The sequence below is a fragment of the Candoia aspera genome, chromosome 2 (assembly GCF_035149785.1).
Source record: "Candoia aspera isolate rCanAsp1 chromosome 2, rCanAsp1.hap2, whole genome shotgun sequence".
Lineage (NCBI taxonomy): Eukaryota > Metazoa > Chordata > Lepidosauria > Squamata > Boidae > Candoia > Candoia aspera.
In genome coordinates this window covers 224,828,951-224,852,770 of record NC_086154.1, presented here as the reverse complement: position 1 = coordinate 224,852,770, position 23,820 = coordinate 224,828,951, and the positions used below count along the sequence as shown (strand labels likewise).

The window sequence follows — 23,820 nt, the reverse complement described above, 5'->3', positions numbered from 1 at the left end:
TGGTCCCTTTCCTTCCACGAAGAGCAATTAGGGGATGCCTATTCAGAGCTGCTGATCCAAAGAAAAAAAAGTAGATAAAAGGCGAGTTCAAGTGACCCCTTCGTCCTTCTCACACCAACCGGAGCCCTCAGAATAGCTGAGGATCTGCTGGGACAAAGTTGCTCCCTCCCTCTTTTTGCCCTTTCAGTTCCAGGAGCCTCCGTGCAAGGGGCTGACAATAAAGCCGAGCCTTCTGTTCCCCACCCCAATTCGCCAGGCCCTTTGGGATACTTTCTGTCACACACACACACACACACACCGCTCCCCTTAGCCTGCTTCTGTGTGGCGCGATTCTTAATGGTCTGTTTGGGTGGCTGGTTTCATTGACTTCTGCGAGCGCTCCCTCCCCCTCTGCCCGCCCGAGTTTTTCCCTCGGCCTCCCTCTCGGTAGCCCGCCTGTAATAAACATATCTTGGCCCTGACAGTCGGAGGGGAAAGCGCGATTTATTACGTCCAGCAAGCATAGGATGAGCTGGAGGGGCGGTGGGGGGCGGTGAACCTAATCCTACCCGCACCAGCAGCGGCGGCCGGGCTTCCTGGACGACTCCCCTTCCCTTTACTCCCCCAGACCAACCTTGCACCATTTGTGCATTTCAGCAGAGAAAGGAACGACAGGCTCTCACTTTGCATCAAGTGGGGTTTTTCCCCATCTTTTCCTGCCCTTGAATTTTACTTTGACTTCGAAGGCCAAGAAAGGGAAGCGTATCTTAATCCGGCTCCTGAACAACTAACGGATAAACTATATAAGAGCCGGACTTAGTCTTGTAAACGATTTGGGGCGACGGTTGGGTTGGGGCGCGACAGCGCTGGTTCCCAGCCGCGCTTTCCGTCCACAACCCGACGCAGCCCTAAAGGCGTTGAAGCTGCCTTCCGATCGATCGGGCCCAAGGTGGCTGCGGAGGCTGGGCAAGTGATCCTCTGCGTTGCCCCCGAAAGGCAGATCCTGAGAGGGCGTCTCCTGCCTTCAGATCTCCTGGAACGGAAAATCTTTCCCACCCCGCTTCCCAAATCGGTTTTTCAGCATTCCCACCATTCTCTTTGCTCCTTGCACTCAAAGCCCACCGCGGCTTCATTTGTGCCAATACTGTAGTAAATATCAGGCTGCGAAAATGCGCCGTTTCATAGGGCGAGAAGTCAAGGAGGTGGGGAGTGGACTTGGTTTCATACCGACGAGGCCGACTCGTTGGGGAGCTGCTGGCTATCCCCTTTCGAGCCATGCTTCGGGGCCCATGTCCTTTGTTTCACCTGCACGCATAAACAGCCAAATACGGTCTAACTTTTTCGGATGGTGAGGACAAGCTTCTTCACCTCTCTCAGGGATTCGCCAACATTGCCCATTTTAAAGTCGATCCTACGCGGACTTTCCTAGGAGCATTCTTCCTTGAACTGTGGGGGAGGAGGTGGAGTGGGGTGAGGGTGGACTTCCCCCTAAGTCATCTTGCATGACTGCCGGCTCTCATTAAAACCTTTTCTGGGAAGGAGCTGCCCCTCCCACCCCCCACTCTAAGGAAACCAGCCCGGGACTGCGCTGCGCAAGATCTGCCCTCTTACCCCCTTTGGGCTCAGTGGGTGAGGTGGCCGCGGCGCCTTGCTTTCGCCCGTCCGCTGCTTCTGTCTGAGTCAGCGCCTGGCTCCCAGGGCGGCCCCCGCGGGCCATGTCAAACACTGGGAACGGTCTGGGTTGGGGTGCCAGGAGGCCACGAGCATGGGGAAAGGATCCCGCTCTTTGGTCTGCTTGTCTTACAGTCTTGCTAGGGGGCCACCGGCAGTGTGGCTTGGTGCTTCTTTTCCACCATCCTTGAGCAAACTCCATGTTAGTTCTCAACTGGTGGAGATAGTCTAAAGGAAAGCCGCTGTCAGTAGGAAACCCTGACAGTGTCACTGGCTGGCAGGGCATGCTTCCCCCCAGCTCAGGCTTGGCTTTGAATAAACACGCAGGTTTTTCTCTCCTTTTGTGGGGAAAGACACTTTCTCTGAACTCGCTAGAGCCCTATCTTTTTCGCCATGTTTACAGAATCTCATTGATTTTGGCAGGCTTTCTTATTTCCAAATATGTAGGCTGAACGTAATTGCTAATGGCTTTTGTAGTGTTTGGTTTCCAAGAACTAAATAAAAATATGTCTGACTCGGATATTGGATGTGATCAAGGATGCCTTATTTATACAGACCATGCGTACAAACAGGTATTACCTACGCAAATACACCCATACTCTTTCTGAAAGCATGTTTATTTTTCATTTATTCCAGCATTTAAAAAAAAAAAGAGGAGGAGGAGGAGATGGTATGGATGACTTTATTTCCCTCTTCAAAAAAGAAAAAAATCAAAATCCAGCTGTTAACGCGGGGCCACTCTGTCATCAGACACCTGATCTCCTCAAGTGAAAACAGAAACATCGGAGGACGACCAGATCAGTTGCAGCTTCGCAGAGAAGATCACCCTAGAAGGGAAGATGCCTCTCTTTTTTAATAAGGCAAAATTCTAGGTGGCCCGTGGCTATTTATAACACGAGCCAGAACCCGCTGGAGGCTTTTCGAGGGAATGCTCAACTGAGAACAACAGGGGAGGCGGGAGGGCGCGCATGAGATCTCCACTATCTGCGATCTGTAAAATTAGATTTATACAGACCGCGAGCAATGGGAGAGAAACAGGCAGGTGGGTGTCGTCTTCGATTGGGCTGGGTCGGGAATGCCGTTTCATTTGAAAATGAGTAGCAGAGGAGGGGCGCGGGGGGCAGGAATTACCCGCGACAGCGGCCTACTTCCGCTAGTAGAGTGAACAGCCTCGCTGGGCAGGCTTCGCTGCCAGCTTCTCAGAGGCACCGACGCACCAACGGATCTGGGCAACGAACATCTGGACCGCGACCACAGCTGGGCGCTCTGGACTTGGCTGGGACACAAAAAGAGGCGGGGGCGGGGGGCTGAGTTGTTTACGCGACCATTCATCTTTTGCCCAAAGGGTGGAAGCGCTGGACCCAGCCCTGCGGGGAGGCTGCCTCTCAACCTGCTCTCTGATGGCCCGGGCACCCGAAAGCTAGGGAGCCGGCCTTGGGGAGAGCCCGCCGAAGCTGATTTGCGCGGCAAACGGCCCAGCAGGCTGTTAGTCTGTGAAAGCGAGAGAACAGAATCCCAAGCACGCCTTCCGTATGGCTTGCTTTCTGGGTCTCTTTTAAGTTGATCTATGGAGAACGGGAATGGCATATGTGTGCTTTAAAAAGCACTTCCCAAATGTCATGTCCTAACGAAATGCAGCTGGATCTCATACCAGAATAGGGAGTGAGCTGCTCGGCGTTGCTCAAAAATGTAACGTATTTTTCTCCATTTAGGAGAGCGAGGATCCTGATAGTTTTCCATATAAGGATGCTTTAACAGATAAGCGAATCTAGGCACAAGCCACGCAGTGCAGTCGCATCTATGATAAAGGACAAGAATAACGCAGATGGATTTTCAGGGGAGTTGGGCCGTTAAGAGAAACTGATTTTAGGAAGAACAACATATCTAGACATAGATATATTTTCCACTCCCCAGTTTAGCTTTTTTTTAATTGGGAAAGGAAAGAGTGGGTGCTTTTTTCTTCTTTTAGTTTTTTTTAATTACCCTTCTGTCCTTTTAGAAATAAACCCAAAAACTTCTGCGAAGCAGAGCAAAGCTCCCCTGTAGTCCACACAGGGTGTAGATCTCTCCTCTGCGGATATCAGCCCCGAAGGGAGCAAGAGGGGAATCTCTCTTTCCTACACTCACCAACTTTGCAGTTCTATACACAGGTCTCTCTATTCAGAAGTTAAGTTCCACAGCATTCAATTGGCTCCATTCCCAGGAAGGTGTCTTTAGGACTGCAGCTTCAAGGGTGCACGGCCTCCCCCCTTCCAAATGATCTAAGTGCTTCCATAGAAGAGGATTTTGGCGAGAAGGTTTAGCTCAGCCTGAATCTCTACTTTCACATAAAATGTCCCCATCGAAATATGCAAACCGCTTGTCTGAAGTATCAAGAAAGCAAACCAGGTTCTTCTTTGGAAGGACCCGTGACAGCACGATTAACAAACTCCTTGAGCTCCTTATTTCCAAAACTTCACAACTTCATGGAACATACTTCCTATGGTTTATGGCTTCGGCAGCCCTGCTCATACGCCTACAGAATGTCACGGATGTTCCTTTGATTTCAGTTTCTATGTCTCCCCTCCCCGCAAAACAAGAAGTAAAAAAAGTCCACACCTGAAAATGCCATCTGGCACTCTGGGTACGCGAGGTACAACCTCCTCCTGCTTAAGCAATTTACCCATCGCTGGCCAGGCTGGGAATTTCAATAAACACCACGGAAACCAAAGCGAATTCAGTGTAAATACAGCTAGCCTGGGATGGAAATTTAGAGCTTTCCTCTGTTTTTCTATCACATCTTAGAGATATTTTTGCCTGAAGCTGGACAGCTTTCCAGTGACTTTAATACGGTATTATTATTATTATTATTATTATTATTATTATTATTACTATTACTGTTGCTCTGTAAAAGAAAGAGGATGGGGATTGACAAAATATTTTTAGATCTGAGCTATCTAACTCAGTTTAAGGGTCTTTTCTGCTGAAGGGTTCCTTTTTCCCAACCTGAACTGATATTTCTTAGGGCCCAAATCTCAAAATGTGAGGTTTCTTGAAGGACCTATTGAAGTGGCCACTAATCACCCTATATTTCCCCCCTAAAAAAAAACACACCAGAAATAGCATTGGGTGCTCTCTGATACCTTTCTGACAAGAACAAACTCTGCACATTGCTTTATACCCAGAAATAATTGGAAGATTATTTGTCCTTCTTTTCAAGGCAACCTATGGTCCCTTCCTTGTAATAATGGCTGTCTGCTGGGGAAGGCCTTCCCCGCTGCCCTGCTTCTCTTTTTCATTCTGTGGGTCTCCCCGTTGTCCCTCTAATCTGTTGACAGTCTCCCACCCCCAGATAAACAATCTGCAATCGATCTTTTCATTAGGTGATCAAGTAACAAGCGGAGCAGGTAACGCTCAGAAACGACCAAGCTCAGCTCAGACCCGGTAGGCCCCCGTGGCTTCTCTCTCGAGCAGATGCAAAGCCCCAGCAAGAAGACCTGCGCCTGCCCCCTGGACGGCTCGGTGCAGCCCCCGCCTAAGCAGATCTCCGCAGTCAAAAGGGCCCGAGGACTCCTCTCGGAAGGTGAGTAAGCGCCTGCTCGAAATCGAAACCGCTTCCTAAGAAAACTCGCACGTATGTCTGCGGGCACATATACGCGCATCTCCCACTTGAAGGTGCTCGGTGGATTCTGGAGCAAGTCCAGCTGATTTCGTGGAAACGTATCAATAGATGTGGCCTCTTCTTTTTGAGGTTGGGATAACAAGAACGCTTATTTATTGCACACAGCTTCTGTCCCCTAAGTTTTCCCATTTTCCACCTCAAGGCGGTAAGCAGCTGCTACCGTCTACTTCTCCCCACCTACACACACACACACGCACGCACACACACGTTGCTTCTATTTGTGGTTGGAAAATCCCAACCAGGCCAGAGTTGCTTCTATTCAGCGTCCGGCAAAAGCTAAAGCGCGATGCGAGAGAGAACAGCGATCGGGCACGGAAACTGTGTGTCTTGGGGGTGCGGAGGGGGGGAGGGAGATGGAGATGGAGAGAGAGAGATTTTTAAAAGTTCCCGCGTCTAAGTTTCTGCTTCGGTGGAACTCTGTCAAAGGAGGAAGGGAGAGGGGGGAGAGAATCCCAGGTCATAGCAGCTGGATGCTGCTTCCCAGCGTCTATCTAACTTTGTCAGAAATACAGACGAGAGAGAGAGAGAGCAAAATCTACTTGCCTTAGACGGCCCAGGGCTGCTGCCTGCCAGCTGAAGGGATCCGGACTCCAAGGAAACCTTGTCAAGGAGCTGGTGCCTCTCGCAGGCTTCCTCTGGCTCGTTCTTCCTCCCGCTCTCGCCCCTTCTCCCTCCCTCTCCGCTTTTCTGTTGCTCTGCCTCTTTCTTCTCCCTGTCTCTCCGCGGTCCGGGGAGTAAAATCTTAGATGATACACATACAGAGCTGCGGTGGGTGGGTGGGGGAGTGTGTGCACGTATGTGTGCGAGAGATTTAATCTTATTCGCTTCACCTTCGGAAGACAGGACCGAGAGTTTATTGGGAAAAAGGGAGAGAGAGAAGCGAAAAAGCCCACTGTTGCATTGTCAATAACATCCTTTTTATCAATGCAACCTACAATAGGGACGGCTTGGCAGGGAAAACTGATTGCGGGGGAGGGGGGAGAAGAGGGGGAAGCCACCCTTCATTATTTCACCATCAAATTGCAAACTCTCTGTTCGGCTCCAGAAAATGCTTCTGCATCTGAGCTTCTGAACTTTTGAAACTAGAAAGAGAAGGAAAACCGAGTTCTCGACACAAGTTACTCCTCGCTTCTCTTCAAAAACATACTAATATCTCAGGACTTGCCCCCTTCTGGCATAGAACTTTTATAGTTGTTGGAAAGATGAGGGAAATATTGAAAAGAGGTGGATCGGAGCACTGGGATTTTAACGTTTTGGAACTTAATAAAAAAAATATCCATATGAAACGAATTATTACTCTTTCACGCTTTCTCTCCCTCTGGAATTTGGAGGGACAAATAAGATACTTTACAATCTTCCGGCTCCTGTACCGGCGGCACCAGGGTTTTTCCCCCTCAACACAAGAACGGGGGGTGGGGGAAGCTATATAAACTGCGGGTGCACCTCTCTTCCTATCCGCTAGATGGCAGCACGATTCAGCGATTCCATTAGCACTGGGGAAGGAGAATCTGTCCTCCACCCCCATCAACACACACATACACACACACACGCACACACGGAACCCACATCCCACTGTTCCCAGCATACACTCCTCTAAACTCACATTTTTTGTCTCCCTTTCTTACTTGAACTTTCCTTTGCAACATTGATCCTCTTAGGTAGACAGCAAGAACGATCAGTTTAATCGTTAGTGGGCGGCTGAAAAACATTCGTGGAGGAAAAAAAATGGGTGCAAGGACAATTTAATTTAAAATATCTTCCTACCTATTATAAGTTAAGCAGTAAAGATAACATGCTAGAGAGATCCAAATGAAGTGAGATGCTGCTTTCTGATCGGGGAAATTCATCTCGGCATGTGCAACAGCGAGGAAACAGAACAAAACAAAACGGAGCGGGGGACATTTAAAGCGAGGAAAGAAGGCAGAGTGGCGAAGGGAAAAAGAGGGAATACGTGTTAAATTGTAACATATGGAACCATACATGTATTTTTAAATACTTACTTCCCTTATGGATTCTCCTTAGCCATCTACTTCCAGCCATTAAACAATGGAATCCAATCCAAGCACTGTAATTCCTAATTTTGGGGAGGAAAGGAAGGGGAACCAGAGAGACACAGAGAAAACTAATTAAAAAAAAACTTTTTAGAATGAGCCAAAATAATTTCCTTTTAATTCCCCTTTTCTGCCTATCGCACTGCATCTATTTCCCTCCCCCTTCTTCCTTTCTTTTCTCGTGCGTGTGTGTCTGTGTGTGACCATAGACGACCCATACTAATCAGGTCTCAAAGTAAATAGCCGAGCAGGGCGATCTCAGTGTAAATTGTGCTTGTCAGAAGAATCCCCCTCCTCCTTCTCCCTCCCCCTCGTCCCTCCCCATCCCGGGCAGTAGGTAGCAAAGGATAAAGGCGGGGGGGAGCGAGAAAGCGAGGGGGAAAGAGACAAGAGAGAGGGGAGACTCAGCCAATGGAGTGAAGGAGGCTTGGCTAACCTTAGCCTCCCATTTTCTCTCCCCCCAATTCAGGGCTCTGACCAGTCAGTCGCCTTTGATTATCAGTTGCCAGCAGCCCCTCTCTTGGCTCCTTGACATGAGCTCCATATAAGGCAGCGATCTCCATAGAAACGTGTCAGTTTCAATAGTAGTGTCAAAGTTCACTATATACAGACATTCGCGCAGATCTCCCCTTCGGAAACATTGCTCTGCTAGTCTTCCCGTTGAAACGCATTCATTTTTTGGTTCTCTCTCTCTCTGCCTGTCTCTCTCTCTCTCTCTCTCTCTCTCTCCACCTCACTCACTCCCTCTCTCTGTCTCGATTCTTGCATATTCTATTAGTTGATGCCCCCCCCTTTTATCTGCTTCTTCCTTCTCTCTTTTTCCACCCTTCTTTTCTTTGAGCCTTTCGCTTCCTTCTCCACGAGACTAGAGAGAGGGAAAACTTAAAAGGAAAGGAGGAAAAAAAAAGAAAAAGACAAGAAAAAGACAAGACCACAAAGAAAAGAAAAGAGCAAAGGGACGGCTTTTAACATCTTCATACCATTCGGTTTTTAACTTTTTTTTTTACTATTTGGGGGAGGGTTTTAGTCTTGGCTGCCGAAGATTTTTGTGTCTGTGTGCTTTTTTCCTCCGATCGTTTTTCTTAAGAGAAAGAAAAGGAAAAAGGAAGGAAAGACGGAAGGAAGAGGGGAAGGAAGACAGGAAGGAAGGAAGGAAGGAAGGAAAAGAGAGAGGGAGAGAGAGGAGCGGTTTTCTTAGGCGATCTCCAGCGATTATTTGTCACCAGCACGGAAGAAGAAAGAAGGCGAGAAGCGCGAGCGAGGAAAGCGCGAGGAGAAGAGGGTTTATTTATTCGACCTACTTTGGATCTCTCGCCCGCTCTCCTTTGGCTTTTTCCCTCCCCTTCGCGCGCGTGTAACAGTCGCTTCTCTCCATGTTCGCTTTTGGCGTTGGCACTTGGCTGGGGATCCTCCGTCTGCTGGGCGAAAGCGAAGCTGCTGGGGCTTCGCCGTGGTAGATTTTCCCCGAAATTAAAACCGGAAAGAAAGAAAAGGAGAGACCCGATCGAAGAAAGAGCGGCGGCGGCGGCGGCAGAAGCCAAGGGACTGCAAAGAACGGCGGCGGCGGCGGCAAGAGAGCCCCAAAGTGTCTCCCCAACTCGGCGCTCGCCTCTGCGTCCTCCTTCTCGGCGTCGCCGGAGGTTTCCGAAACGCCTCTCCTGAATGGCTGACTACGCGGCGCTGCCTCGGACCTGGCCCCCGGACACTCGCGCGCCCTGAGCGGCAGCTGCGCCTCGGCCGCTTCCTCGCCGGCCTCCCTCCACTCCCAGACTCGCGGCGGGGACGAGCGCAATCCAGCGGCGACACCCCTGGTCGGGCCCCGGTGGCGAACGGTGGCGGAGGAGGCAGTGGCGGCGGCGGAGGCGGCCGCAGCACCGGCAGCCTTCCTAGCAGCGGCGGCGACAGAGACAGAGGCGGAGGCGGAGGAGGAGGCGGCGGCGGCGGCGGCGGCGGCAGTCTCCTGGCCGTCTTTTTCCTCTCGGCTTCCTGCCTCTCCGCCGGTAGTGCGAGCTGCTAGCCCGCTCGGACGGTACGGGGCTGGCTGGCCCGGGCTGGGTCCGGCGAGCCGATCGCCTCCTCTTCCTCCTTTCCCTCCTCCTCCTCCTCCTCCTCCTCCCGCTCCCTCTCCTCCCCAGGGTGACCCTCCTGAATGCCTTTCTCGACAGCCCGCTTCGCCCTGGTTGGTTTTGCAACTTGAAAAAGGACACGTTTCTGTGGGGAGGGAAGGCGGAAAGGCTCTGGCCGGGCAGCACAGAAACGCTCCCCGAGCTGTGGGGGAGACCGCCGAGGGGGATTGAAAGCTCGCGGGAATCCCACTGCCCTCTCCCAGGGAATCACCCCAAATTCGAGGCGGGGAGAGGGAAAACGCGGGAGCGGGGAAGGCAAGGCGAAGAGGAGGAAGGCAGGAAGGAGGGCAGGCGGGGGGCAGGGCAGGGGAGAGAAGCGGAAAGCAACCAGCCGCGAGAGCAGGCAGCGGCGGCCGTAGCAGCAGCAGCAGCAGCAGCAGCAGCAGCGAAGCAGGAGGAGTCCTGATCCCTCGCCTCTGCTCCCCCAACCCAGGAAGCCGCCTTCTCCCCCACCCCACCCCACCCCTCCCCCCAACCCGGACCCCCTCCTCTCCCGGCCTCTTCCCCGGCGGACCCCCCCCCCTTTTTTTTTTCCTCCGCGGGCCCGAGATATGGCAATGGTAGTTAGCAGCTGGCGAGATGCGCAAGAGGACGTGGCCGGGGGCGGCCCCACCGGAGCAGCTCAGCCGGGCCGGGATCCGCAGCAAGGGGCCTCGGCGGCCCCCCACACGCCGCAGACGCCGAGCCAGCCGGGCGCTCCGTCCACGCCGGGCGACAAGGGCCAGCAGCAGCAGGGCTCGGGGCAGAGCCAGCAGCAACAGCAGCACATTGAGTGCGTGGTCTGCGGCGACAAGTCCAGCGGGAAACACTACGGGCAGTTCACCTGCGAGGGCTGCAAAAGTTTCTTCAAGCGGAGCGTCCGCAGGAACTTAACGTACACTTGCCGGGCCAACCGGAACTGTCCCATCGACCAGCACCACCGCAACCAGTGCCAATACTGCCGCCTGAAGAAGTGCCTCAAAGTGGGCATGAGGCGGGAAGGTGAATATGATTTCCTACCTATTCTACTCCAGCGGGGGGGTGTTAAGAGCAGGTCCGTGGAGGGGGGAGGTGTGCTGCCCCGTCCTCTTCATCCCCACTTCGCAGCTTCCCACTCGGTCCGCAGATTATGATTACTGTTACTGTTCTTAACGTCAGCACCCAAGACCACCGATCTTATGAGTCCACCAGCCCTATGGCTCTCTGTCTCTCTCTCTCTCTCTCTCTTTTTTTGGGGGGGGATAGTTTGGAACTGGGGAAGGAGGAAAGGGGCAAATAAACAGCCCTTTCTTTTGATGCTGGCTTTTTACTATTCCTAATTCCTATTAAAAGGGGAGGGTGATGGGTGGGAATCCTAACTTCGGATGAGTCAGGCTTCCTCACCTCCCCAAAGAAATGAATTTCCGGGGTGTGTGTGTGTGTGTGTGTGAGTGAATTATACTTGTAATATTTATTTCTGGTGCCTTCCTGAGCTGCTAGCTACTCCTCACTTCACAAGGTCTGGCCTTTGTCATGGTTCCCATCTTCCTCCCATGCTTTGGAAGGAAAGTTTGTGAATGTGCACTGCTTTTATACTTCTGCCATTTCACCACCCCCATCCCTCTGCGTGCTGTTCGTTTCATTTCCCTACCCAAACCCCATTGTCTCATACCAGTTGCAAATCACCCCCAAGTCAGTGATTGCTGCTGCTGCTGCTGCTGCTGTTGTTGTTGTTACCATAAGGCATAGCTTATTTCTGGATTGTGCTGGTCAGTCTTTGAAAACAAACAAGAATACTTCCAGAGCTGTAATAACTAGGTTCTTCCCCCACCCCCCAAAGACAGCAGCCCTTTATTTGTAATATTTCTCTGTCTACTTTTTTCTTTTTATGTTTTCCTTTGCCCAGATTTACTGCAATATAATGCTATTTCCATGCCCTGGTTAAAAAATGTCCTAAGTGTCAAATAGATCAAATAATTCATTTTCTGCAGTGAAAATGTGAAAAATGTTAAAATATTTTCTCCCTTGTTCCATAGAAAAAAGGATTTGTTTTTTTAAACTGACCACTGATGACCATTTGTAGCTTCAGCCAGCTTTTGTCAGAAAAGGAGTCTTGAAGAAACATGTAACTAGAAAGGAATCAGCACAGAAATATATGAAGGAGATAAATCCTTCATCTTTGAACTGTGTTTGAAATGCACAACTGCAGCTTTGGAAATCTAAACTATAGAAATAGAAAAGGAGATGTTTTGACAGCCAGATAGAAATGTTCTGATTGAAAAGTATGAAAATATGTAATGGTAGGAAACTGAAAATATTAATCTGGGGGCCCTAAAATAATTACCAGAGGCCCTCTCTTCACCTTGTCACCTGTCTCAAGTTAGAATTTCTTGGCCTCGAATTAATACACACACACAAACTTTGTTCAGCTTTAAAGAAGTCCAAACATGTTTATATTTGGGACAGTGAATGAATCCAGGGCATTTGGGTGGTACATGCAGGCATGTGTGTGTGTGTGTGTGTTGTGCATGTATTGCATGGTTGCAAATGTTTGTCTTCACTGGTCAAAGCAGTAGGCACCTTGGTGCTTCTGGAACCACACAGTTATAGACTTGATAATATCCTTCCCTCCTGGCCACTCATGTTTGGCTTCTGTAAGTCCACATTTTATTTTAATTCACCTCCTTTAACAGTAACAGTTCCCCCATCCATTTGAATACAGAGTGCTCCATTTACATTGGGCAGGGTCTCACGTATATGTGTCTGTGTGTGTGTGCATGGATTTAGTTGGACTGGGACCTGATTTTCTAGGCAGGAGCAGCTTGCAAGGCTAAGGGGAGCTCTCCCTGACCCCCGCCCCCTCCAACAGTTTGGTAGCCTTATTGTGTGATTCCAGACTGGCAAATAAAGGGGAGGCTTGGCTGGATGGCATTTTGCAATTGCAACAACTTTGAGCACTGACTGGGCTAAGGAGGACCCAGAATGTCTAGCTGGTTCTCTGGAGAGATGAAGAGGGAGCATTTTGCAGGTGGGGCCTGATTTTTTTGTAGTTTTGGGAGACGCAGCTTTGAAAGCCTGCCTTCTTATCTGTAATGTATTGTTGTTGTTGTTGTTGTTATCATCATCATCATCACCACCACCATCATTTTGTGAGGAGAAAGGCAACCTCCCTCGCAGGGGCATCTGGGCATTCCCATTTGCACAACAATGCGAGGTTGGAGGGGGGAGCTTACATTGTGTGTGTCCGCCGTATTACCCATATACATACCTTCGGATTTTTGTGTGTGTTTGCGTATGTCAGAGGGAGCGCGCTTGTGTGTGTGTGTGTGAGAGAGAGAGAGAGAGAGAGAGAGAGCGCGCGCGCGCGTTGCTTCGGCTGCTGCTGCTGCTGCTTTTGCCTCGCGCGTGGCGACGGCTGTCTGGCGGGCTGGGGTTTACCCAGGCTGCCGGATGCACATTTCCTCTCCTTCTCTCTCTCTCTCCCTCTTTTCGTCAGCGGTTCAGCGAGGAAGGATGCCTCCGAGCCAGCCGAACCCGGGCCAGTACGCGCTGACCAATGGCGACCCGCTGAACGGCCACTGCTACCTGTCCGGCTACATCTCGCTGCTGCTGCGAGCCGAGCCTTACCCGACGTCGCGCTACGGCAGCCAGTGCATGCAGCCCAACAACATCATGGGCATCGAGAACATCTGCGAGCTGGCGGCGCGGCTGCTCTTCAGCGCCGTCGAGTGGGCCCGCAACATCCCCTTCTTTCCGGACCTGCAGATCACCGACCAGGTGGCCCTGCTGCGTCTCACTTGGAGCGAGCTCTTCGTCCTCAACGCGGCCCAGTGCTCCATGCCACTGCACGTGGCCCCGCTCTTGGCCGCCGCCGGACTCCATGCCTCGCCCATGTCCGCCGACCGCGTGGTGGCCTTCATGGACCACATCCGCATCTTCCAGGAGCAGGTGGAGAAGCTCAAGGCCCTGCACGTCGACTCCGCCGAATACAGCTGCCTCAAAGCCATCGTCCTCTTCACCTCAGGTCAGTGGGCCGGGCCGGGCCGGGATAGTAGGCTGGAGTAGGCCGCGCGGCCCAGCCCCGCTCCCCCCCCCCCCCGAGCGGAGCGGGCTCGCCTGCCCCTTTCCGGAGACCTTTGCAAAGCGGAGGCAGCTCCCTGTCGCCCGACGCGAGGAGGGCCAAAGCCGGCCGACGCCCGGCGTGCAGGCCGCGCGAGGCGGTGGATGTGGTCGGCGGCAGCTTCCGGTAGGCCTGCGGTGAAATTGGCGAAGCGGAGGCTTAAGGGATGCGCTGCCTTCGCCAGAGGTTAGCTTCGGAGGAGTGGGAGCGAGTGGATTTCCCACACACCTTTTTCTCTTAGCGACTCCCTATGTGTATGAGAGACAGAGAAGAGAGAAAGAGAGAAAAGGCAGGGGGAGGAGGAGGTTTAAAGCCTTGGTCAAAAGGCTTTTCACTAGAGCTTGTTGAATAGGGAAGGCAGAGACACATAAATCGTGTCAATATTACTGCTTTACTGCTGTGTGATTCCCCCTCCCCCTTTACTGGAAACTATTCATAATTCCAATTGCTGTGGCCAGAATTGCTGATAAAAATTGGCCCGAGTGCCAAAAAACGAATCCTTCCCTGCTTAAAAAGAAATGGGGGGAGAAAGAGATAGGCTCACCCCAAAGTTCAAACCCTCATCTGCAGAAACATTTTCTTGACCTTTTCTCATAGTTCCAGCCTCCTTTTTTTATTCTCTCTCCTCCTCCATCCCTCAACATTTCTGTGATTCTGTAGTTTCTCATCTCTCAGCTCTGGTTCACATGTAAAAACACAATGTAACTCCATACATTAGTTGCAACACACACACCCCATCAAATTAGAGGTAGGCATGGATAATGTGCTGGTCCATAATTTTGCTTAAGATAGATGGCTCAAATTAACTTTGCAAAAGAGGGCATTAACCTCACTTTTGAAGAGCTCAGGTTGAAGTCTATAAAAATCCAGGCATCTTTTATTATTGCAAACCTGGTTGAGCCATATATACACACATTCAAGATCAAGGATTTATGAATAAATATTAAGAGATGGCCTTTGGGTCATACTGCAAAGGTATGGCTGTCTGTGAGTTAAATTTGCACCTTGCACAGGACAACCATATATCTATTCAAAAATAAATCCCATTGAATGCAATAGAATTTACTCCCAGGTAGGATTGTGTAGCATTGAAGGGTTGTGGTGATAGTTGTGTTGTTTAAAAAAACAATCAATTGCTTGTTCATTTTTTTAGTACCCCCTACTATTAAATTTCTCCTTAAACCTGAAGCCAAGCAATGTACAAAGATTTAGCTGGCCAGGCTTGCTGAATTCCTGGCTGGGAGGAAGAATCCATCAATATTTGTAACCTCACATGCTTGAGAAATAGTATTTACATTGTAGTCAAATGGCTCTTAAATTTGTGCAAAATTGTAATGTAGCAAACGTAGTATTAATATCGATCTGGACACTGGATAATTTATTTAGATGGGGACTCATTGGTATGCACAAAGCTTAGAGAGGTGGACTGTGACTGCCCCCCTTGTTCCTGTGGCTGCAAATGCAGGCCTTGGAGTGAGGGCTCTTTCTTTGCAGAGGATCAAGTGCAGATCTTAAAACAAATGGGGAGATTTACGAAGTAGCCATAGAGACATTTGGGCTGTGTTTTATCTTTGGCCTGTTTTCCAGGCGGAAACACGTTTTTCACAACTGACAAAAAGAGACCCTGGTGGCATTTTTCAGGGTGATTTCAACTGCAGCCTCACATACTTCTCCTTAACCCATTTATTCATTTGAGACAGGGGTACGGTTAGACTTAAACTGGACAAAGGGCAGAAATATTGAGATGAGTTTAAAACACCACCTTTTAAACCAGAATGTAAAGAAAGAAGGTGGTTGCTTCAAGGGCTTCACTGAAACCCCCCCCACCCCTCCTCACTAAGCTCTGACACCCCAGAGGACACCATTTTCCATTTTCTCAAATCTTAGCCCAGCCTTTACCTGGCTGATTTTATAAAGCAGATATGGGTATTGCTATCTTTTTTGGGGACTTAACAGCAATTTTAATTGTTCATAGTGAGCTATTATTGATACATTGAAACAGTATTTTCCAGCATAACCCCTTTGCAAATCTGACATTGCTTCCTCACTGCCCCCCACCACTCCCCTGCTTCAACTACCTCCTCCTTTCAGTTTTCATATACACACTTTTCCACTTGGGCTAATCTTGTTTTGATTGCTGGCCAGAAGGTAATTGATGGCAAATCTTTCACCAAGTCATCCAACTTTTTAAGCAAACTTTGATGGATGGAAAAAACATTTTTAGCCACCTGGTCCCGGGGGCTTAACTCAGCAATCTGACCCTAAATGTAAAATAAGTCTTGCTTCAAAATCATTGGTTTTTAAGAAGAGAGATCAGTGTTTAAGCCTGCTTGGAGAAACAAGCCTGTTTCTTGTGTTTCTTATTTATTTGTTCACCATCATTTGGACTTCAGAATATTATTCTTTACCCACAAGAAGTTTGGAGACTGACCCGAAGTTAAATAGCACCTTAAAAGGCCTTAAAAGTAATCCCACCATGTTTACTTTTCACACCAATATGCTAATTTCCTTAGAGAATGTCTTTTAATTAACACATAGGAATGCACATCCCTGTACAACTTAGAATTATACAGATAATATTACCCACAGAAATATCAGAGCAGGTCAGTTGTATCTATCTCACACACAATAAGAATGTTGATATCTCATTTTCTTATTTGCAAGCTGATCGCGCCTGTGTTTTCTGAGCACAAAACTCTCCTAGGTGTATTAGGTAAAATATACTCCACCTAATACCAAGGCCTGGCTGACATGTGCTATGTAGTAATTATTATTTATTTATATCATTTCTCTGCCATGGACTGGAAAGAAAAATACCAAGAAATAATGACTGCAGGAAAAATTATAACCACTTGAAAAAGTGAGAGATACACAATTTCCATGTCCACCCTGCCCTTTTCCCTTCACAGTCCCCTTCTCCCATTCCTCTTCCCCTTGCTAAGAGGTAAGCTAAAGAAGGAGAATAGGCATTGCTCTCCTTCTTTGGTCTATTTCACCTCAACTCAATCAGCTAATCGATCAGCTAACATAGACTGTTTAATTAATTTTCAGATGGTCTTGTTGAAAGCATCCCCTCGATCCAGACATGTTTGCTGGGGAGGGAGGAGGAGGGAATTATGCTGAGCGCAAGGGGTGCCAAGTAAATTCAAAGTCCACCTCTTATGTACTGGGCAGGGGTAAAGCTTGAAGAGAGAAATAACAGAGGAAGGTATGTTTTATTAAGACGTGTTGGGTGTATTAAGGGGAAGAGGGGCCTTGTCGATGCTCTTTCTCACAATCCCAGTGGTGGCCTCCAGCTGGAGAAAGCAGAAGCAGAAATAAATATTTCACCAATCCGGAGAATAGGGCAGGGATCCTCCAAAGAGATGTGCTGAGGCAACCAGACCCTTTCATCCTTGCTTATTTAGAAGTTGCCTGAAATGGAAGACCCTCGCAGAAAAGGGCAACGTGGCAACTGGGAGAGTAGAAGCTAGAGGGTGTAAAGGAGGAAGATCCCTTAGTCACAGCCAAAGAAGACGGCGACTCTTCTCTATAATGGACCACAAATAAGGGCAGGTCTCCGCTGCATGACGCGCCTTGCAATCTCCCCCCACGCCCGCCCGCCCTCCCTCCCTCCCTCTGTCTCATTCTCACTTTCTTTTTTCTCCCTGCACCTCCTCCCCCGGTTTTAGATGTTGCAAATGATCACTGCATTTAAGGCAAAAGCATGGATTAGCACAACAGTCGGGTGTGCGTAATTGTACATCTAAGCGCTCCTTAGTCTGTAGCTGGGGTCATGAAGGTCTTTTCCTCAGAAGCGTTTGAATTATAGCTTGGTTTATTTCTATTTTCGCTCGAGGCCAGAAGCGTGGGCACGAAGGTGCCCGGCAATCTTTTGAAAGCCGGGCCTGAGAACGAGAGATCCCATATCACAAAACTAATATGCCATGCCAACCAAAGCAACAGCTCAAAAAGAATTGTGCAAATAATTCTTCAATGCCTTTTTCTAAGTGTTACATTTTTAAGGCCTGCTTAGGGGACACTTTCTCCCAGATTAATACATTCATACATACATATACACATGCTTACACACACACCATACCGCTACACGCACGGACGCGCCCGCACAAACACACACATCCATCTCAAAAGCTGCTTTGATCTCCGCTAAACCGCCGCGCTAGTTGACGGCTGCCTTGTGATCATGAGGTTTTGAAATATTTATTATTGATAGAAGAAAACAAGTTGGGAATCTGAGCAAGGCAGACGACAGCGGCTCCCCGCTTCCCTGCCCGAAGCGCCCACTGCCTACGCGCAGCTGGCTTCTTCCTCGTTTCTTTTTCTTGGACTCTTTTTTTTCGTTGTTGTTGTTGTTCCTGTTTTTAAAACCAAAAAAAGAAGAAGAAGGAGAATTGGGGAGGCGGTAGGAAGGCTACAGAGGAGGATAAGGAGACACCCCTGCCCTCTTTCTTTATCCTACGACGAAAAGGAGAGAGGAGGGGGCGAGGCGGAGGATATGTACTGGAGAAGTGGGTTCTCTTATGCAGTTTTCTGGTTCCGGGAGGTGCGTATCCTTCCCCTACGAAAGGAAGCTAGAGCGAGGCACTTTCCCGACTCTCTGGAGGCCTTCTTTTTCTGGTGGATGCGGCCTCGCAGCTCGGGCCAGGCAGGCGGCGCAGCTTTGTGAGTGCCAGCGAGAGCAGCTGCAGATGCCTGCTTAGCGCAGGCTTGCGGGGGGTGGGGTGGGCTGAGCCATCTTCCCGGCAATGACTATTCGGCTTCCAGAGATGTGACCAATTTTTAATTACTCGATCGTCTAGATCCAGAGACAAAGCAAGCGCGCTCCTCCTGCTCGCTTTCTCTCTCAACCCCCTCCCGGAAATGGAGGCGGCAGCTTTCGTGCGAGCGACCCCAAATCCTCACCAGGCTCAGCTCTCCGGTCTGCAGGCTCCGGCTTGGCCCTACTGAGGCCACCCCGGAGCGGAGGATGCGCTGTGGGGGCTCGGCGGCCTCTCTCGCTACGCCGGGAGGGCAAGTGCGCGTGTCCACCGGCTAACAATAGGATGCAGCTCAGGGAAAGAAGCGAGGCCTGGGCCCTTCCTTGCGTCTGCAGCAGGTTGTGCCGGGCGAAGGATGGCTCCGGCTCTCCCGCCTCCCGCCTCTGAGGTGCCGGCCAGATGAAGAAGGAACCTACAAAAGGCAACAGGGAGGGCTGCCTGGGTCCCGGGAGGGGGCGCGGGCGGGGGGCTGCGGCGAGGGAGGGGGCAACCTGCCGGCTCGCCGCGCTAACCATCTTGCCCCTGCTGTCTCTCTCCTCCGCCCACGCTGCTGCTTTTGGTGGCCGGACAGATGCCTGTGGCCTGTCGGACGCGGCGCACATCGAGAGCCTGCAGGAGAAATCCCAGTGCGCCCTGGAGGAATACGTGCGCAGCCAGTACCCCAACCAGCCCAGCCGCTTCGGCAAGCTGCTGCTCCGGCTGCCTTCGCTGCGCACCGTCTCTTCGTCGGTCATCGAGCAGCTCTTCTTCGTCCGCTTGGTAGGTAAAACCCCCATCGAGACGCTCATTCGAGACATGCTGCTTTCTGGCAGCAGCTTCAACTGGCCTTACATGTCGATCCAGTGTTCCTAGAGCAGCCCCGGCCTCCCCCGCTTAGAACCCGCCACAGGCCCTGCGCTGGGCGGCCAGGTGGGGGGTCCCGAGGAGAGAGCAAAGAAAGGGACCCATACACGCCCCACTTCCCCGAGCCCCGGGCACCCGGAAACCTCGTCCTGAAGGAAAGACTGGCGGAGGCGGGGAACTCCGGCCCGCGGAAGTGGCCAAAAGGGGCGTCTTGGTGTGTGGAACCATCCGTGATACTGAGGTGGGAGACTTTAAAACGAATCCACAAAAATAGCAAAGACCGAAGGGATTTTCGTATTAAACTGCCCGCCCCCCTCCAAGAAAGAGAGGAAGAGGAGGAAGATTAGATGGATTTTCCCGGATTGACCACGGACTGAAGTGATCAACTGTACAGCAAACACACAGTTTAAGAAACGAAACTGAAGGCGAACTGACTGAAGGGGGGAAACGGGAGGGGGGTCCACAGGTAAACACTGACCATGAACATTGTTCTTCATTTTGTAAAATATTAGTCTTTATTTTCACTTTTTTTGTAAAATTTAAAACATCGTATGCGCATAAAGGAGAGAAAAACAACACAAGAAACAAAAATTAGGGAGGGGGGAAATAACGTTTTCCAAATAATTATTAAAAAAAACAAGGAATTGTTCTGTGTGTATGTATCTATATCTGTTTTGTATTTTTTTCTGGTTCCAAACCAGGCTTCCTGTGATTCTATACTAATAATTTTTGATATAACCCGTTGCTTCTTATAATGAGTGCGATATATGTTGTCGAAGCTGTTCTTCAAGAATTAAAATTGAAGTGAGAATTTAAAAATAAAAGAATTTAGCAAAAAGAACAAAAGGCAACCCAACAACACCCTGAAGGACTGAGTCCCGCTGCCGCCCCTCTTCCCAGCCTGCGTTCCTTGGAGCCACCGTCCTACGTCTAGGGAGTTGGGGGCATTGGGTCTCTCCCCACACCGATGCTTGCTTTGCAGCTTTCGCCACAGTTTCAAGGGTCGGGAATGGAGATAATATGTTGGAGCGCGTTTCTAGTAAGGTGCCTCTGTCTCTGGCATTCCCGGCATTCCCACGCCGATTGGTTTGATGTTACAGGGGTTGTGACTAAAGCTGACGAAACAGAAAGAGTTGGAGGAATCCCTTTAATAGCCTGCTGGTGGCTTTCAATCCTTCTGTGTGCATAATCTGGAATGCCAATGGGAATGGGTCTATCTGTCGGTGGGGGTGGGGTGGAGACTGCTTGTGGACTGTGTAAGGATATCAGTATCTTTGTAGAGGTTAAATAATTTTATTACGGGTCCTAAACTCCCTCACATCCCCCCCATGCCAGTTAATGTGGCTCCAAGTTTCTGCCTTTAAGAGAAGGTGCTTCTCAGCATTCAGAGATCTGGTCTTCAGGTGAGAGTGAAAGACAGCTGTAGATGCAGGTATCGGGTGCTCCTTCAGACCCTTCCTGGGGTGGGGACACAGACCAGTCTCCTTGAGGCGTCGTCTTCACATGGGCACAGAAAGGCTTTGAGAAAGCTTCATCCCCCACCCACCTTCTTTCTCTCCCTCCTCTCCAAATGGAACAGCAGTTCTCAGCGCGGAACCCCGTTTGAAGACAATGACTTTCCCAGGGCTTGGAGCTGGTCTCTGCCGATCCCGGCAACAGCTTTCAGCGCATTAATGTTTTATAGGATCTGAGATGGAGCTGTAAGAACACACACTGCCAAGGGAGCTCTTTCTTAACGTATTAATAATGCCAGATCTTTAAAAATAACATTCGTGCGGGTCTCAGCCGCTCCCATCCTCTCTCTCTCTCCTCTTCCTAGTCCTCCAAATACATTCAAGATAAGGAAGGATTTTCAGCTGCAGAAATTGATGGCAAGTTTTCCCCTATTAATTTGCTGTCTGCATTCCCTGTACTTTTTTGTTTTCATTAACAAGCTTTTTCAGTCCAACTCACTTGGGTTCGATCCCTCCCTCCCTCTTTCATTCACTCCCTCCCTCCCTCCCTTCCTCCCTCCCTCCCTCCCTTCCTTCTTCAGTATTCCAGATGCAAGAGATCCTAGGAGACTGAGCAAATGAGCACGAATTTCTAGATCGAGAGCACTTACAGCTGCATAATCACCGCTGTCAGCAGCTAGAGTCTGTAAGACTAGTCCTTGTCAGGAAGACAGGACATACCTTGGCATTCACTTGTTTCAGTGGTGCCTGAAGACTCTGGCTTCCAATGAACTGGCAAGTCCATATCCCTATAATTTTGCAGAGGGGGACCAGAAGAACAAGAAGGCAATTTCATACCCTTAGAATCAGATACTTTAATATATTCTGTATTAGTCTTTCATTGACCTTGACCATCTAGCCCTTGGTAAAATTAAGGTCCTCGAGAAACCCCAAAGCATTACTGGAATTATAACATGGATTGCAACTCATAAAACCAGGCTATGATTTCTCAGATCATTCTGTTCTCCTTCCGCACCCTAACTTATTTTTTTTATTGTGGAGGACCATCATATGACCATCATATGAATTTCTGCCTTAAAACAGAAAGGAAGGCAGGAAAGGCAGGAGCAACAACCAAGTCTAACTAAGGTATGGGAAGGGGCCTTGGTTTTCCAGGACTGAGGCTATCACAACCTGGTTTTCTTGTTTCTTCCAGTGCTGTAAAACTTGAATGTGACCTTGCCAGTTTGTTTTAAGAAAGGAGGGGGAAAACAAATGATGCTTGTTGGAAAGAGTTGGGCCAATAGTTACAGAGAATCACAGCTGGCCAGCTGCCTGAGAAGCCTTTGGCCCCTAGTCATACAGCATGTTATATCTTTGGCATGCCAAAAAAAAGTTTTAGAAACCAAAGCTATCTTCCAAGGTTATCTAACTGCTGTGGGCAGTGTGTGGGTTGGGAACTTGTAGTATCAATGAACAACATAAATAAATCCCAAAAGTATCTCCTGCCCTTCTGCAGAAGTGGGTGCAGTTGCCAAGCAAACCTTGATTTACACCCCAGGCCAGATGCCACATAGGCTGCAGTTCTATGGCCTTGGGTTCATCTTTGCTGCAGCTACAGAGCCTCTCCCCAAACAGCCAATTTTAGCTGGTTTCAGCAAATGTTTTTAAACAGCCTGGCCTCTTCCTGCCCTTCCATTTCAGTCTAGCCTTTTCTAGACAGACTAACTTTGGAGTGTCCTCAGAGGAGTTATGGAAGTTGCAGAAGCTCTGATAAGAACAGTGAGGAGGGTGACACTTTGCGAAAGGGAAATTGTAGCTGCTTGTTAAGCGTGCAGCCCTATTTTTTTCCTGTGCCTCTAAAATTGAAAGCTGTCTCTAAAAGATCACTTTTTTGCACACACTCACTACAGGCTCTTGCCTGTACATCTGTTGTTGTTTTCAAGGACAACAAGCTTTAGAAGTCACTATGCCTTCATGAGAAAAAGGATTAGATCTTCCTAAGGAAAATAACTCAGCTTTTTGTTAGACAAATGATCACTGGAAGTGCTTAAAGTAAATGAACAACCTTCTCCCAACCCGGTGCCTTACAGATGTTGTTGATTACGCATCCTAGCAAGTCAACAGAAACAGGGCCTTTGTTAGTAGTGGTTTTGGGAATATTGTGTCAAGATATCTGAAGAAACCAGGAAGTGGTAGACTGATTTGTGGGAGAACATGAGGGGAATGGATGCTACCAAGAGTGGTGAACCCTTTGGGGTATTCCAATCATCAATTAGGATTAATTTCTTCATAGGATTTTGGATTATGAGTGGAATTCAGCCACAGCCATTTTATCTGGGGTTTTTTGTTTTTAATTGAGGTGACATGCCTGGGTTCCCAGAATTGCTAGATGACAATTTCTGTGGTCTTCTTTATAAACCAAGGAAAACAGCTTTATTTTTGTAAGAGCCTGGAAGTTGGGCTAGGGGTTGAGGCGAGGGTGGGAGGTGGTGGGATAGAGAGTGAGGAAGAAAAGGAAGAGAAAAGAACAGGAAGAAAAGGAGAGAGAGAGAAAGGCCTATTGAGTTATACTTAATGTCAGATAAAAGAGGCATGAACAAATGTATTTTGGACAGTCCATGTAAAAGGTAGTAGTAATATACCAAGGAAAACATCTATATGAAGTTCTCGCTAAGGACTTTTCTCCACAGTATTAAAAGATGAAGTTGAGTTAGCCTGCTTCCTTTTCAAGTCATATCATACTTCATATTACATGAAGTAATTCTAGTCAGCATAGAATTTTTCCTTTTAATATAGAAGAATATGTTTTATTAAAGTCAAATTATTTTTCTTTGCAGATAAAATGTTTGCAGAGGGTGAGAGTTTTACATTTCTCTGCAGGAACTGGAAAATTTTACAGAGTTAAACTATTCTGGAATTTTAAAAAATAAGAGGAGTTTAAAAGAATCCCTTCTTACGAGTTAATTGTGTTACTTGGGAGTAAGGTTAACCCCTTCTGTGTGTGCACTACAAAAATGAGAACCTCAGAAGAAACTAGTCATAAACTGAGATCGCCCCATCACTCGTCTCCTAAGCCTGGATAGAGAGGGATTATCCTACCTCACCCTCCTCCAGAAACAGAATTCGGGTTGCAGCTTGTTTGTTTGTTTACATCTGGTCTCCAGTGTCCGACTGCGGCGTTTGGTCTGCTTAAAGGAGTCTTAACTCTCGCACCGTCT

The 23,820-nt window shown here is 49.1% G+C and overlaps 1 protein-coding gene across 1 annotated transcript; it reads left to right on the top strand.

Moving 5' to 3' along the window:
- Window positions 1-9,949: 9,949 nt before the first annotated feature.
- On the top strand, window positions 9,950-19,828 carry NR2F1 (nuclear receptor subfamily 2 group F member 1). Its single transcript, XM_063295422.1, has 3 exons — window positions 9,950-10,469; window positions 12,943-13,470; window positions 18,895-19,828. The coding sequence occupies exons 1-3, from the start codon at window positions 10,040-10,042 to the stop codon at window positions 19,173-19,175; spliced, it is 1,239 nt and encodes a 412-aa protein (XP_063151492.1). The 5' UTR covers window positions 9,950-10,039; the 3' UTR covers window positions 19,176-19,828.
- The last annotated feature ends 3,992 nt before the right edge of the window (window positions 19,829-23,820 follow it).

Bases quoted from the DNA above. Each gene is read 5' to 3' on its own strand.
- NR2F1 (XM_063295422.1), top strand. From the start codon at position 10,040: ATGGCAATGGTAGTTAGCAGCTGGCGAGATGCGCAAGAGGACGTGGCC. The intron at 10,470-12,942 runs GTGAATATGATT...TCTTTTCGTCAG, and splicing joins AGTGGGCATGAGGCGGGAAG to CGGTTCAGCGAGGAAGGATG. The intron at 13,471-18,894 runs GTCAGTGGGCCG...GTGGCCGGACAG, and splicing joins CATCGTCCTCTTCACCTCAG to ATGCCTGTGGCCTGTCGGAC.